A 13894-nucleotide genomic window follows, 5' to 3' on the forward strand; every position below is an offset into this window, starting at 1 on the left:
GAGCGCGCGGGTACGTAAGCCGAACGCGACGGGAGCCGGTTTGGCCCATATGTCGAGCTTTCGCGTCGCTCGCCTAGTTGTAACCGCGAAGAAGAAGAGGAGCGAGGCCTCCTCTGCGCCCGGAGGGAGGCGGTGCCCGCGACCAGCAGCAGAATGCCGAGGCGCTGCGGGTGAGGCTCGAGCTCCCTCCGTTTCTTGGCTGCGGATACAGCGCCCCGAGCCGCCCTTCCCACCCGCCGCCCCAGCCCAGAAGCCTCGTTTCGCGGGCTCAGGAACTGAGGAAACCCCGCCCTCGGGCGCTGGGAGGCCCGGGAGCGCCCGTCTCCGCTTCCCTCCGGCAGCGTTTGGGCGCCTTGGGCCGCGAGCGGGGAGGGAGGAGAGACGGCGTCGTGGCGGCGGCGGTTCTCCTCAAGGGTCTCCGGGTGGGTGTGGCGCTGCCGGGCGCGGCCCCGTGAGCTCTGGGACCTCGGAGAGGAGAAGGAGGGCGCGGGGCGGGGCTGCCTTTCGCTCCCGAGCCCAGAGCGCAGCTTGGCAGGTGCCCAGCCCCCCGAGGGGTCCGGCTGCCCTGCCGCTCTGTGCGGCTTCTTGTTGATTTGGGGCCGGGTCTTCCGATTCTCCTCCTCTTTCTCACGAGCACGCTCCGTTTCAAAACCGAGTTTGGAAAGTAAAGCTGTTGCCCTGCTCTGTGGGGCCTAAGTGGCTGACAACAACAGATATCCGTCCGCGGTACCTCTTGTTCTAAAACCAGGGTCAGGAAACCCAAGCACGTTCCAACCTCGAAAGGACTTTGAGCCACTTTTTTATCTGTTTCGTCAAATATATATATATATATATATATATATATATATATATATATATATATATATATATATATATATATGTGTGTGTGTGTGTGTGTGTGTATACCGCTTTGTTGTGTAAAAAAAAAGCGCACGGACACACAAACAACCTCAAAGCGATTTACAAAAACACTTGTGTCCCATATTATTTTGAAGTGCTGGATTCTCCTGTGATGTCAACCTAGGAGGAGGCTGGGGTTGGTATAACTGTTCAGCCACCTCTTGGGTTTCCCCCCAAAAAGAGTTTTGTAATTACTTGTTTTTAACAAAAGATCAGTTTGATAATAGGTATATCAAACATGCTTTTCTTTACATGCTCACTGTGGTGAAATAGTGAGGAGAGGATTGCCTTTTTCTAAAATTACAGGTTAGCAAATGGTTGAAATATTTGTTTTAAGGAGCTTCTTTCTGCTTGTTTGTTTTTGTGTAAAAAATAGGTACATTGGATGTGATATCCTTTTACTTTTGTTAGGTAAAAAAAGTTTTGCCTCGGATTTATTATGAGCATGTGATATTTGGTTCCTCATGAATCTCAGTTATTTTATATATTACTTCTAGAAGTTTGCAAAAAATAAACTGCAAAGTAAATAAGACTTTTACAGAGTGTGCCATGGTCTTGCAGTGCTTACATCTAGCATTCTCATTATGATTTTGCATTATATTCCTAGGAGTCTGTTGTATCCCTGCGTATCTGTTTTAGGAAATTAAATCGTTTGGTCTATTTACTATTTGGCAATTATTAAAAGAATTTGTAAGCTAAACTACTATTTCTCAGTCCTTAAAGTACATGTTAGTAAGTCCTTATTTAAAATACATATATTTAAAACTAACATGGCAAATTGCAGCTTAAATTATAGTAGTTTCTAAACCACATGTATAATTTAGGAAGTGTGTTCCATGTTCAACCTTTTAGATGCTCTTCCGATTAACAGTTTATTAAAACTTGCTGTACCCTGTTATTTTCTGGATGGCTTAACATGAATAGCCAAGCAATTCATGAGCAGGTGCTGCATTTTGGTCTACAAGGTTTTAATATAGCAGATGCATTGTGGGTGACTGTAATTGCATTTTGTGCATTACAGTTTCTGTTCACATAGTAAGTATATTCACAGGGGACTAAGTACATTTGCCTTCTTGTTACAATAGCGCTTGTGGTCGTGCAATTTTGGTCTTGGTATCTGTACAGATCTTGGTGCATAGCTGTTAGCAATTTATTAAAAGTAAAAGAAAAGCACAATCTTGATTATTTCATCCAATGTTGATTATTTCATCCTAATACAGTACAACATTTTAAAATTTGTTTATCAGAAACTCTCCAAATAAGTGGATCTGCCTTTCTTCTTGGATGCCTAGCTAAAGAACGTCATCATGGGCCAGCAGCTCTCAAGCCAGACACACTCTGCTATTAATAAGCTGCCAGAAAAAGTAGTCAAACATGTATCCCTGGTTCGAGAAAGTGGTTTCTTGACATATGAAGAATTTTTGGGGAGAGTGGCTGAAATGAATGACACGTAAGGCTTTTTCAGTTTATTCTTTTGCATTTAATATGACTCAGTATTTAAAAGAACATCCTCCTTAACACTACAGGGAACTCCTTGTTTGCGCGTATTTGGAACATGCCTGACCACCCACACATGTGCCATTTTTGGTTGTGGAATGACCGACATGTGCAGTGACCCAAAATGCAACCCCTGCACAAATGGGGAGTTGCCTGAATTCCAAAATGAATGTGTTAGCTGTTTCTGGTGGTGGTGGGAAACCTAATGAAAGATATACATCAGATGTTCTATTCAGTGCTAGATAAGAAACTTTATTAAATAATAATAATAATAATAATAATAATAATAATAATAATAATAATAATTTATACCCCGCCCATCTGGCTGAATTTCCCCAGCCACTCTGGGCAGCTCCCAATCAAGTGTTAAAAACAGTACAGTGTTACATATTAAAAACTTCCCTGAAGAACACTAGGTGTTCTGTCTCTTTGATTGTAGATGAGTAAAATATAGTCTAGCAGTTTACATTAACGTTGAAATATGCATGTTTATAAAATTCCACATGGATAGCCATTTTAGTATGTTGCAGAGAGGGAAAGCATTGTGGCATCTAACAATAATGTAGTGGTATACGTTTGTGTTGGCTACAACCCACCTTATGAAGTGTATGTTCATAAAGTTTTTTAGCCAGCATATTTGTAGGGGGAAGAAGAACTAATTTATTTGGCAAGGTACTATATATGCAGCTGCCATCACAGTTTACAGTACTGGGTTAGATGGACCAATAATCTGTAAGGTAGCGCCATATATTCATATTCTTTAATTGCATTAAAATATATGCCCTCTGTAGGGGCACGGATGAGGATGAGAGATAGGAGACTTGGGTAATGTGTTATCTTAGGAATCCCAAGCTGAGGGAGATTTATGAAAGCTACATCGTCATTTTATTGTGTATTAAAATATAGCTGGTAGTTGTACATCCTCGAGGATATCTGTTTCTTGTGTATGTACTAGAATTTGATCTCTAGATTAAAGTGTAGAATATTGGCTGTTCTCATTTCTAATCTAGATTGAATTGTGCTTTACAAATTTATTTCATACTGTGAAATAAATGGATGTTAAATAATTTCAGAACTGCCAAGTTGGGTTCTGGCCAGGACAAGCACCTGTTATTTGAAGTACAGCCAGGTTCAGACTCCACTGCTCTCTGGAAGGTAGCTGTTCGAGTAGTGTGTACTAAGGTAAGTTTGTAGAATGGTAAAATTTCTGTAAATGTTGATGCGGGGGGGGGGGGCAGACGACATTTCTCCTATATTTTTGGTGAATGTGGAACAGATATTTTTGGAAAATTGAATTTATTTATTTTTCAATATTTGTTTTTTAAAGTGCTCTTTACATATCAAAAGTCACTTTGTTACTTTAGGAACATAAAATGCGTATGTATAACTTGGTTTCCCATAGAATTATAATGCTGGGTATATTAAAAGCACTGTTTATTTAGACAATAATTGCAAATTGAATTTATTTTTTAAGTTTTTGTTACAAATGGAGTTACAAACTGCTGAACTGTAAGGAATCTAGTATCTCTTTGGTTTTGCCAGCTTAGGAGGAGGTGGGAAAAACAAACCCAGAAACCATTATAGTAAAACAAATTATTACATATTTAGAAAATTATTATGTCTTCTCCAGTCCTCAATAGTGTCAGACAAACATAAAAAGAGCTGTTAAAAAGAGGTGAGGGGGAACAAAATTCAAACAAACAGTACATGAAATTTAATTGGTCTCTTTTTCTAAGCCTTCCCTGTCAGTTTCTGTTTTTTCATATTTGTCATCCTATTCATCATGGATTTCTAAAAACTGAAAGTTTGCTATGGCTGCAACAAGTTTCTACCCTTTCATGTGTCAATATATTTCTTGATTTGATGTGAGTGTTTCCAAACACATCAGTTTCTTTCACATTCTGCAGAAGATGCGAGAAATCTTAAGTAGATAAGAAGCAATAGGAGTCAGAGGCTGTGTTGTGCAAAGGCCTTGTTTGCGGGAGGGATATGCTTGGCAGAATCCCTTATTACATTCCTTGGCCAAATACCTGAATTTATTATTATTATTATTAACATTTCTTTATATAGCACCATCTATGTACATGGCTCTGAACACATTTAAGATAATAAATTTTACTGGGGGTGGGGCTCATATGATCTACTGGGGGTGGGGCTCTCATGATCTAAAGCAATATAAACAATACAATAAAATCAGTAGAGCAGCATCGCAAAATCCAAAGTCATTAAGGGAACCCAGTAAAAGAGTACAGTCAACCATGTCAAAGGTCACACAAAAATCAAGAAGAATAAAGATGGAATGTAAACCCTTTGATTTGGCAACAAGAATGTCATTAGTATGCTTCATAAGTCATCTCAGTAGAGTAGAGAATAAAATCAAGGGCCAAACTAAAATAAAGAAAACTCAGACGGCAAGAATAGACAACACACTCCAAGAGTTTAGAAGCAAAAGGCAGCAAAGAGATGGAACAATAACTAGAAAGAGAAGAATCAGTAGATTATTTTTTTAAAGAATAGGAGAAGCTGTAGCTTGTTTGTATATTAGAGTGGATGACCCAGAAGAAAGAGACATAGTCAGAAGACAAGATGGAACCAGATCAAGAGGACAAGTAGCAGGATTGGAAGAGTCCAGCACACTGGACAGCTCCTCTACAGAAGAGGAAACAGTTGAAAGACTAAGGAAAGGGGAAGGAGCCCATAAAACCACCATAGGAAAGGAACAGAACAGCAAAACCAGTACGAACAGTATGAATCTTACTATCTCAAAAGGCGGCAAAATCCTGAGCAGAGAGGGAAGGAGGAAGAGGCAGTGGCAGTGGCGTCACATGGGGAGGGCCGGAGGGGCAGTGGCCCCTGGTCAGTTGGCGGGGTGCATTTCGCTTTTCGCTGTCTCGCCAGCCCCTAAATTAAACATTTCAAAAACAAAAAACCCACAATGGTGGGAAAGGGAGGGTTAAGAAAAAAGGTATCCAGATTCTTCCCCCCCCTCCCCCGCCCGGGAGTCACATCTCTGTAAGATAGATAGATAGATAGATAGATAGATAGATAGATAGATAGATAGATAGATTCTTTATTGTCATTACACTAGTGCAACATTGCACAAGTGCAACGAAATTGGATGCCATCCCTTAAAAACAACAAAAGCAAAACAACAGCAACAACCAAACAAACCACCTTCCAACCACACCCACACCCACACCCATTAATTCTCTGATTCATCTCAAAATATATTGAGAACTCAATATATTTTGGTCGGACTTTGGTCCCATACGTAACTACTTTTAAAGTCTCGGTGTTGTGTTGTTTAATGCAACCTTTACAGTCATTCACCCAAGTCACTAAAAGGGAAACTATGTGGATGGCCTTTCAAATGACAGGGTCATTGTGAGCATTCTTAAGCCACCCACAGTGTGAGAAATCTCTGATCTTTGTACCATCTTCGAACTCTCTGTTTATGTCCTAGTTGGAGTGTGTATGTTTATAAACAAAGAATGCTGAGCACAGATAGTGAGGTGTTGTAGCAAAAATGGTAAGACTGCTTTCTGTGTGTTTAGATAAACAAGACAAGTGGTGTTGTCGAAGCATCAAGAATCATGAACTTATATCAGTTCATGCAGCTTTATAAAGATGTCACGAGTCAAGCAGCAAGTGTTCTTTCGCAGAACATTGCCTCAGAAGGAGCTGCAGAGGATCTGTCATCTGTTGCATCTTGTCAGGCCAGCATTTTGATGGGAAGGTATCTCAGTATTCTAAGAGATCCATTTATGTTTGAAGTTGAGCACACAAATCTCTTCAGCTCATTATGTATACATACATATATACATATATATACATATATATACATATATATATATATATATATATATATATATATAATATGAATATTTTTTATAGAATAAAAGTTTAATGATTATGCTAAATAAGTCTTTCATCTCAACTTGGATGACAGTACGTCTATCTAACTATTACAGTTACAAACTTCTGTTTGAGCTGTATGCAAATAATACATTGGTAGGTTGGTACTGCTTAAGCAAGGGCTGCCTTGAACTGCAAAACACCTGCATTGAATGAGCACTTGGGAGCCTGTTTCAAATATTGTATATAATCTTGAGAAAGAGACATGTTCTTCCTGCAAAGCGCTTGTATAAGGAAAAACATCTGTTTTGCAACAGAAGCAAATCTATTTGCCATGTAAACTGGCTATCCTTTTTGAAACATTGCTTGAAGCATAGTCTTTCTCCGGATATGATCTGTTTCCACTTTTACTGAAGGTGAACTCTTGAACTAATGCACACATGAACAGGTTGCATAATGTTCTTATATTTCCTGTTAAAGACTAGTACAACTACAAATACAATGACAGCAGTGGAACCCTAAGTCTGTCTATGCTTCTTACCTATAAAGAGCAGAATTACTTTTTACTTCACATGGCATTACAGAATCTTTTCCTTTTCAAATATGTATGAAGCAGTGTTTTAAACAGCAGTGGGCTGCAGATTTATGATGATCTAAGGTGTTTGTTTGGAAACAAAATGTAATGGCTTGAATAAAATGGAAGCACTAGGCCACCTGTGGCCTTAATAACTCTCTGACATAATACTGGTTCCCCCCCCCCCCATGGTACAGAAGATAAATTTTGATAAAACAATTGTTACAGCAGTAAACAATAAGTAACCTGTCCTGATAAAATTACATACTTTTATTATGTTATGTGTTAAAGTTTCATTTGATTACTCTAAGAGATCACACCACATTTTCCCATGAGTGCTGAGTGGATTCCTGCCACAGTCTGAACAATTTATGTATTCAATAAACATTTGCCATATGTTATAAAAGGAATATGGATTGTGCTTGCCCTTTGCCGCTCTCACCTGGCATGTTAGTTTCTCAGCCAGTGCTATTGACCATACTCTGTTATACCAAGAATCAATGTTCAGCCTATCACTGGTTTTCCAACATCTGGCTATCTCCATGACTCTATTTTTTGAAACACTTCCCCCCTCCCTATTTTATACATAGGGGTGGCCAATGTGGCACCCTCCTGATCTTATTGAACTTCAGCTCCCATCATTCCTGACTGTTGTCCATGCTAACTGGGGCTGGCATGCTGTGGTGGACACTATTCTGGCTACCCCTGGTCTGGTTTCAGTGAACAGTGTCATATAGCGATAGGCCCACATGAATCTTGGGTTTACTGAAATATTCCGGAAAGGGGATGGGTTGTATCTTGGTGTTAGAGGGCTTGCCTTGAATGCAACAAGTCACAGGCTCAGTCCCCAGCATCTCCAGCCAGAACCCAGGGAGGACCCCTTCCTGAAATTCTTGCGAACTACTGTCATGAACTAATGGTCTGAGTCAGGATAAGGCAGCTTTCTATGTTCCTAGGAATCATTCTTCAACCCATATTCCTTGAGACATGTATTCTGTTACTTCCTCTTGCTTCAACTCTTACGTTTGTTTGATGTGATATGGGTGGTTTCTTTTGTTCATTGTATGGTGTTCAGAATAAAGCAGTGGAGACTACCTTTGTCTTTGAATGCCATAGTTGTCCACCAGTATAGAACAAGGAACTAATCCCTGAGCTTTGTGGAGAGGGAAGGCCGCATCATCTTACGTTCTCCAGGGTGCCCTAGGATTACACCTTAACTTTTACTAGTAGCAAGGATAGAGCTGTGCATTGCATTCTTAATCTAACTTGAAGAAAATTTATTTAAATCTGAGCAACAGTCAGAACTGTTCTTTGCGGCTGTTTATGTTTTTTGGCATGTGAAAGTTGCTTCTTAGGTAGGTCTTCAACTTAAACCCAGAAGACTTGGGGAACTGGTTCATAAATGGTAGCCTGTTTTCTAATGAGTGGACAGCAAGTTACTGGAATCTGTGCCTATTTTGTTTTAGATATTCAAAGTCCTGAGGGATGGCTAGCTGTTCAAGGTAGTTTTAATGCCCAGTGGTGCTTATGGCAAATGTAAATAAAACATCTTTTTAATTAGGAGCAATATAGAGGGATTCTTGTTTTGAGAAGAGAATTGCTACATAGATAAAATTCCTCAACAATGGAAAATATGAAAATATAGTATTGATTTGAACCCTGGGTGCACATTTCTGCAACAGTGATTTATTTTAGTAGCTGTGAATTTTGTGTACAGAAATATCTTAGAGGATGAAAAATACCTGATATTTAGATCAAATATTCAAATGGAAAACAGCAGTTGACATGTAATCATAGAAAAATAAATACAGAGTACAGAAGAAGTGGGAATTCAAGGACTTAAAATGAATTTCTTGATCTCATGTACCAAAAATAGGGTGCCAAGAACTTGACTGCTGTAGGAAAATGTTTTCTTCTTGGCAGTGGAATATCATAATATGATCTTGTGTGCATACTATAATAATGCTGTTTGTCCTGTGTTTTCATGAACACGTTAGCTTTATTTTGTGTTCAGAGCTGCAACAACAAAACTATACCAGTAGTGAAGCAAACCCCAGCATTGACAGTTGTCTAGACATTCTCTTTCTTCTTAGTGGGGAGAATTATGATTTTATCTGTCTGTGCATTTACCGTATTTTTCGCCCCATAGGACGCACTTTTTCCCCTCCAAAAATGAAGGGGAAATCTGTGTGCGTCCTATGGGGCGAATGCAGGCTTTCGCTGAAGTGTGGAGAGCGAGAAGGGTCGGTGTGCACTGACCCCTCTCGCTCTCTAGGCTTCAGGAAGCTATCAGCAAGCCTGGGGAGCCTGCGGGAGTTCCCGCAGGGCTCCCTAGGCTGCGGATAGCAGCCTGCTGCCTGGAGCGCGGGGCACACTGAAGCAGAGCGCCCCGCGCTTCGGGCAAATAGCCGCAAGCCTGGGGAACCCGCGGGAGTTCCTGCAGGGCTCGCAAGGCTGCGGATAGCAGCCTGCTGCCTGGAGCACGGGGCGCCCTCTGGAGGGCGCCCCGTGCTTCGCGCAGGTGTCTGCAAGCCTTGCGAGCCCGGCGGCAACTCCCGCAAGGCTTGTGGATAGCAGCCTGTTCTGGGGGCTGGGGTCGGGGGAAGCTCGGGCTTCCCCTGTCCCAGCCCCGCGGCTGGGGGGGGATATATATTTTTTTCATTCTCCCCCCCCCCCAAAAAAAGGAGGTGCGTCCTATGGGCCAGTGTGTCCTATAGGGCGAAAAATACGGTAAATGATGTATATTCCTGCTAGTACTAATACTGTTTAATGGGAGTGCTTTGGCCAACTTGCATCTTGCAAACATTTTGTCCCCAATCCAGAAAGACAGGCCTGAAAGTGCTCTGCCTGGAAGCTGCTGGAACCAGACACAGAACACATTTTCCTGTGTTCAGATGAAGTAGAACCAATAGCTATGCATGTATATATGCAGAAATGCACAAAGATCAAAGGTGGCTAGCCCACATGAATTGTTCCCACTTACAAATGTGGAGAAGCATTGAATCCACCCTTTCTGGGCGATATGCTCTGATTTTTAACACTCAGCATATATTATGCTGATTTATTATTTATTTAAAACATTGGTACCTTGCTCAACACGACTAACTGCAAAATCAAACCATATAACAAAACCATATAACAAAACCATATAACATCAGTTATAAAAACATTAAAACTAAAAACAACTAGAAAAGCAATAACAATATACCAGCAATAAAGATTATTCCAAACAAGCAGAAACAAAAAACTATTTCAGTGAAACAACTATCTAGAAGCCAAAAGCTGCGTTTACAAAGATTGGTTTGGATAGCTTATGGAAGGCCATTAAAGAGGAGCGTGGGGTATACCTCCCTTTGAGAAAGTTCTCTTCTCTATAATTGTGCTCCAGAAACTAGTGGTTTTATATGTATTAGTTTTATATGGGATTTGTTTGTAGAGAGCAGCTGTTTTGTATGCAGAGAGGTTCCATTTGCATGCAACAGGAGATTGCTGGATCAGACCAGTTGAGATAGGCTAGAAAACCTAAATGTAATGCAGTAGGTATTATGTGACATAGCCACCCATGAGCTGGACATCATATTATGAAATACAAACATGCACAACAAAAATAAAAGTTTATACAGAAGAAACATGCTGAGCAATGCCAAAATATAAATTTATCCCACTTCTAATTGCTATGATTGGGAATAATAGTTTTATCTGTATTGTAGGGTGAAACAGCTGACTGATGAGGAAGAATGTTGCATCTGCATGGACGGACGAGCTGATCTGATCTTGCCATGTGCTCACAGCTTTTGTCAGAAATGCATTGATAAATGGTAAGTTTGTGACACAGACTCTGATTGCATTATTCTGTGAAGCGGTCCTGTGAAATTTGACCAGTTTCCCTAGAATAAATTTGCCGAAAAGCACTGAAATAACACATCACTAGTAACAACAAGAATAAAAACCATTGATTTTGGTAGATAGCATGAGGTAAGGCATGTGTTATGTGGGAGCAACAAGCGAACTGGATTTTGGCAAGAAAATGTGTTCCTTTGATGGGCATTCCCTGTTTAATCTCTCAAAAGATAAAACCATCAGGACAAATGCCTGGCAAGTTGCTAATGTAATCGCAAATCAAATTGCTGTTCATGTCAGCATCAGTCTGCATATATATATTTAAAACAAAGGACTGAATTCAACTAAACAGTTGCACTAGCTAAAGCCAGCATGTGTCCTAATTACACGATGGAGCTGTGCCCATCAGACCAGTGCATGGGGGAAGGGCAGAGCAAAAATGTGTGCATTGTCAGTTTGTGCATTTTCACAGTTTTGACTCCTACCCAATGTTGACAGTGTTCAGATGATGGAGAAACTGTTTCAAACTGGAGCTTTTGCTCTGTTTTGAGTATGGAGTTACTTCAGAACCTTAAAAATGAAGGCTTGAAGGTATTTTGAACTGTGGTTTGTATCTGTATAAACTCTATACTCAGAATAGACCCATTGAAATTAAGTTAGTCATGTCCATTCATTTCATACTTCTGAGTATGACTAAGATTGAATACAACCCTTTGAAATTATTACAGCACATTATACCTATATACCTTTAACTAATGATGCTTTGTGTAGGAAACAGCTTCTAAGTATCCAAGAAATGATATTTCTTTAATAGAATTGCAGCAGGGAAGATAGCTTCTGCACTTAGGGTAGCAGCCACCTGTGGTGCAAAGCAGATGCAGCTTGACTCTATTCCAAACTAGGCTTGAGCAAATAGTCAACTGGACAAAATGGTTTATGTAATCTGCTTTCAGGATTTAAAGTCTAAAATCTTGTGACTTTTTTAAATAACTAAAGTCTCATGTTCTAGTCTGTCTAGATTCCGGAGATAAACAGGGCTGCCAGTTCCATTTGAAAACTGAATGGAATCTCAGGAATCTCTAGAGGGCCCCATTGGAATAAAATTTTAATAAAAACATTCACGGAACTCTGTTAACATTTGGACATTAGTGATTTCCAAGATGAACATTAAACAGCATTGTTCTTTCATACCACAGCACTCTGTTGTTTTACCAGGGATGTTTTTTATTTGACTCTGGAAGGGGATGTTACCAGTCTACCTGACACTGCTAAATACCTCCTGCAAGAACATTGTTCAGTTTTGACACAACAGCTTCAGGGTGTTCACAAATTGGGAAGAATCTACAGTGCTGCCCTTTGAATTGAAAGATTTCAAAGGGAGGTCATAAGAGGAAAAGGGGGGGGACAGGAAAAAAGGAAGTTAAGGGTGTATAGATTGACTTTGTGTACTCTAAGCACTAATTATAGAAGAGGCAATGGTTTTAAATAACAGAAAGGTTGGCTTTGGATTAATAATTGGAGAAGATCCTATTTGGGGAAATTCCCAGTGATAAAAGCAACAGAATATAATCAGTTATAGGGGTACTGTTCCTTGGTGGATTTCTAGAAAAGGCATGCTAGTCATGTATTGAGGATTGTTTGGGTATTTCTCTTCTATGGTAGTTCTAACATACTGCAGTAAATCTTCTCTAGTCATGCCTGTAATATTCCATTCTAACTTATAAACAAAGGTAGCAATGGGTATTATTAATACTTCTTAAACTGTGTGATACTGACTTTTTTCTTCTGGCTTGTTACACAGGAGTGGTCACCACAGGAATTGCCCTATATGTCGTCTGCAGGTGACTGCAGCCAATGATTCTTGGGTGGTATCAGATGCACCTACAGAAGAAGATATTGCTACCTACATACTCAACATGGTAGATGAGGCAGGCCAGCCTCACAGACCCTGACAGGAACAAAGCCCATTGCCTTGAAATCTTAAAAGATTTCATTTATTGTTTCATTTCCTCATTGTATTGCTTTCTATAAAAGTCGTAGGTCTTTAAAATTGACCATTTGTCTATGAGCCAGTTGTACACGTTTATATTTTTAAATGCTCATCAATAATTTCTCTGCACGTAGCACCTGCAGAAGGATAAGTTAAAGAGTTTTCTGACTTTCTATGAGACACTGGAATAGCTAATATTTGAGTTCTAGTATAAGCTCTTCTGTGATCATTTGTTGAAGCTGAATTTCAATATAGATGGTCCAGAAGAATGTGGGAAGTTGCTGAGGGCCTGTTGTTCTAACCCTCAGAAGCAATCCTTCTTTATGCAAGTATGTGTGTATGCTCATGCCTGCCTGCTTACATGAATAGGAATTTGTCCCACATTTACATTTCAGTAACATCTACTGGCCCCTTGTGGCTTGCTTAGTATTGACAAATGCTTCCTTAAATCACCACTAATTGTAGCATGTTGTTTTGAGACAAAATTTTCTGATGGCACACAATTTTGATAAAATGGCTTTTGCATTCTTGTTCAGGGAGAATGAGTTGTCTAGTCAACTTCAAAAAACTTCCCAGGTTCACCAAGTCAGAGCTGCTTGCATTCAGGAATAAATGTGCTCATACCTTTGCTGATCACAGACGACCCAAAGTTTCTGACCACGCAACGTAGCATCTAGCTTTCAAGCTTTTCTAGACTTCCATTGTTAAATCACCATTATAACCGTAAAAAAAAAGATGGTGATCTGAGGTAAATAGATGGTGCTAGACTCCTTTCTACAGGTGCAATATGCTTTACTGTAATGAAGGAATGTGTTCTTTGACCACAATTGCTTTGCTTTAATGACTTATGGAATCTGTAACCCTGAAGCCTGTACTACTTGTTCTCAGGAGTATTGGTACCAGGACTGGATCCAAGTTTAAGGGTGGCACTCAGCAGATTATCTTCTTTTGGGCCCTCAGATTACTTTGTTAGTGGCAGATGGCTGCAAGCAACCATTTTACATTTCTAACAGCATCCTGGAGGAACTCTGTATGGAGGCATTATGGAAAATGACAACTTAGAGGAGGGGTGGGGAACCTTTCTAGCCTTGTGGTCCAGGTTGTTAACACCCCCACCTTGTGCAGGAGTTTGGCAGGTGGCCAGTGGCTAGAGATGCACACCTGTCAGTTGTCTAATGTCACGATGTCTAGTGACATTTTTGCCCATAGGGGTCTACAGAAGCCTCCTTCAAAGAATA

The 13894-nt window shown here is 40.2% G+C and overlaps 1 protein-coding gene across 2 annotated transcripts; it reads left to right on the forward strand.

Annotated features, from left to right (window-relative positions):
* The first annotated feature begins 25 nt into the window (after positions 1-25).
* On the forward strand, positions 26-13228 carry RNF141 (ring finger protein 141). 2 transcript variants are annotated; one of them, XM_082195268.1, is made up of 6 exons: positions 26-170; positions 2148-2350; positions 3471-3579; positions 5952-6133; positions 10537-10644; positions 12468-13228. In XM_082195268.1, exons 2-6 carry the CDS (start codon positions 2208-2210, stop codon positions 12616-12618), a joined length of 693 nt encoding a protein of 230 aa, XP_082051394.1. In that variant the 5' UTR covers positions 26-170; positions 2148-2207; the 3' UTR covers positions 12619-13228. The 2 variants fall into 2 exon arrangements, with proteins under 2 accessions (XP_082051394.1, XP_082051395.1); XM_082195269.1 differs by lacking the exon at positions 26-170 and adding an exon at positions 293-422.
* Positions 13229-13894: the final 666 nt, after the last annotated feature.

The sequence above is a fragment of the Podarcis vaucheri genome, assembly GCF_965113315.1.
Source record: "Podarcis vaucheri genome assembly, chromosome: 1".
Taxonomy (NCBI): domain Eukaryota; kingdom Metazoa; phylum Chordata; class Lepidosauria; order Squamata; family Lacertidae; genus Podarcis; species Podarcis vaucheri.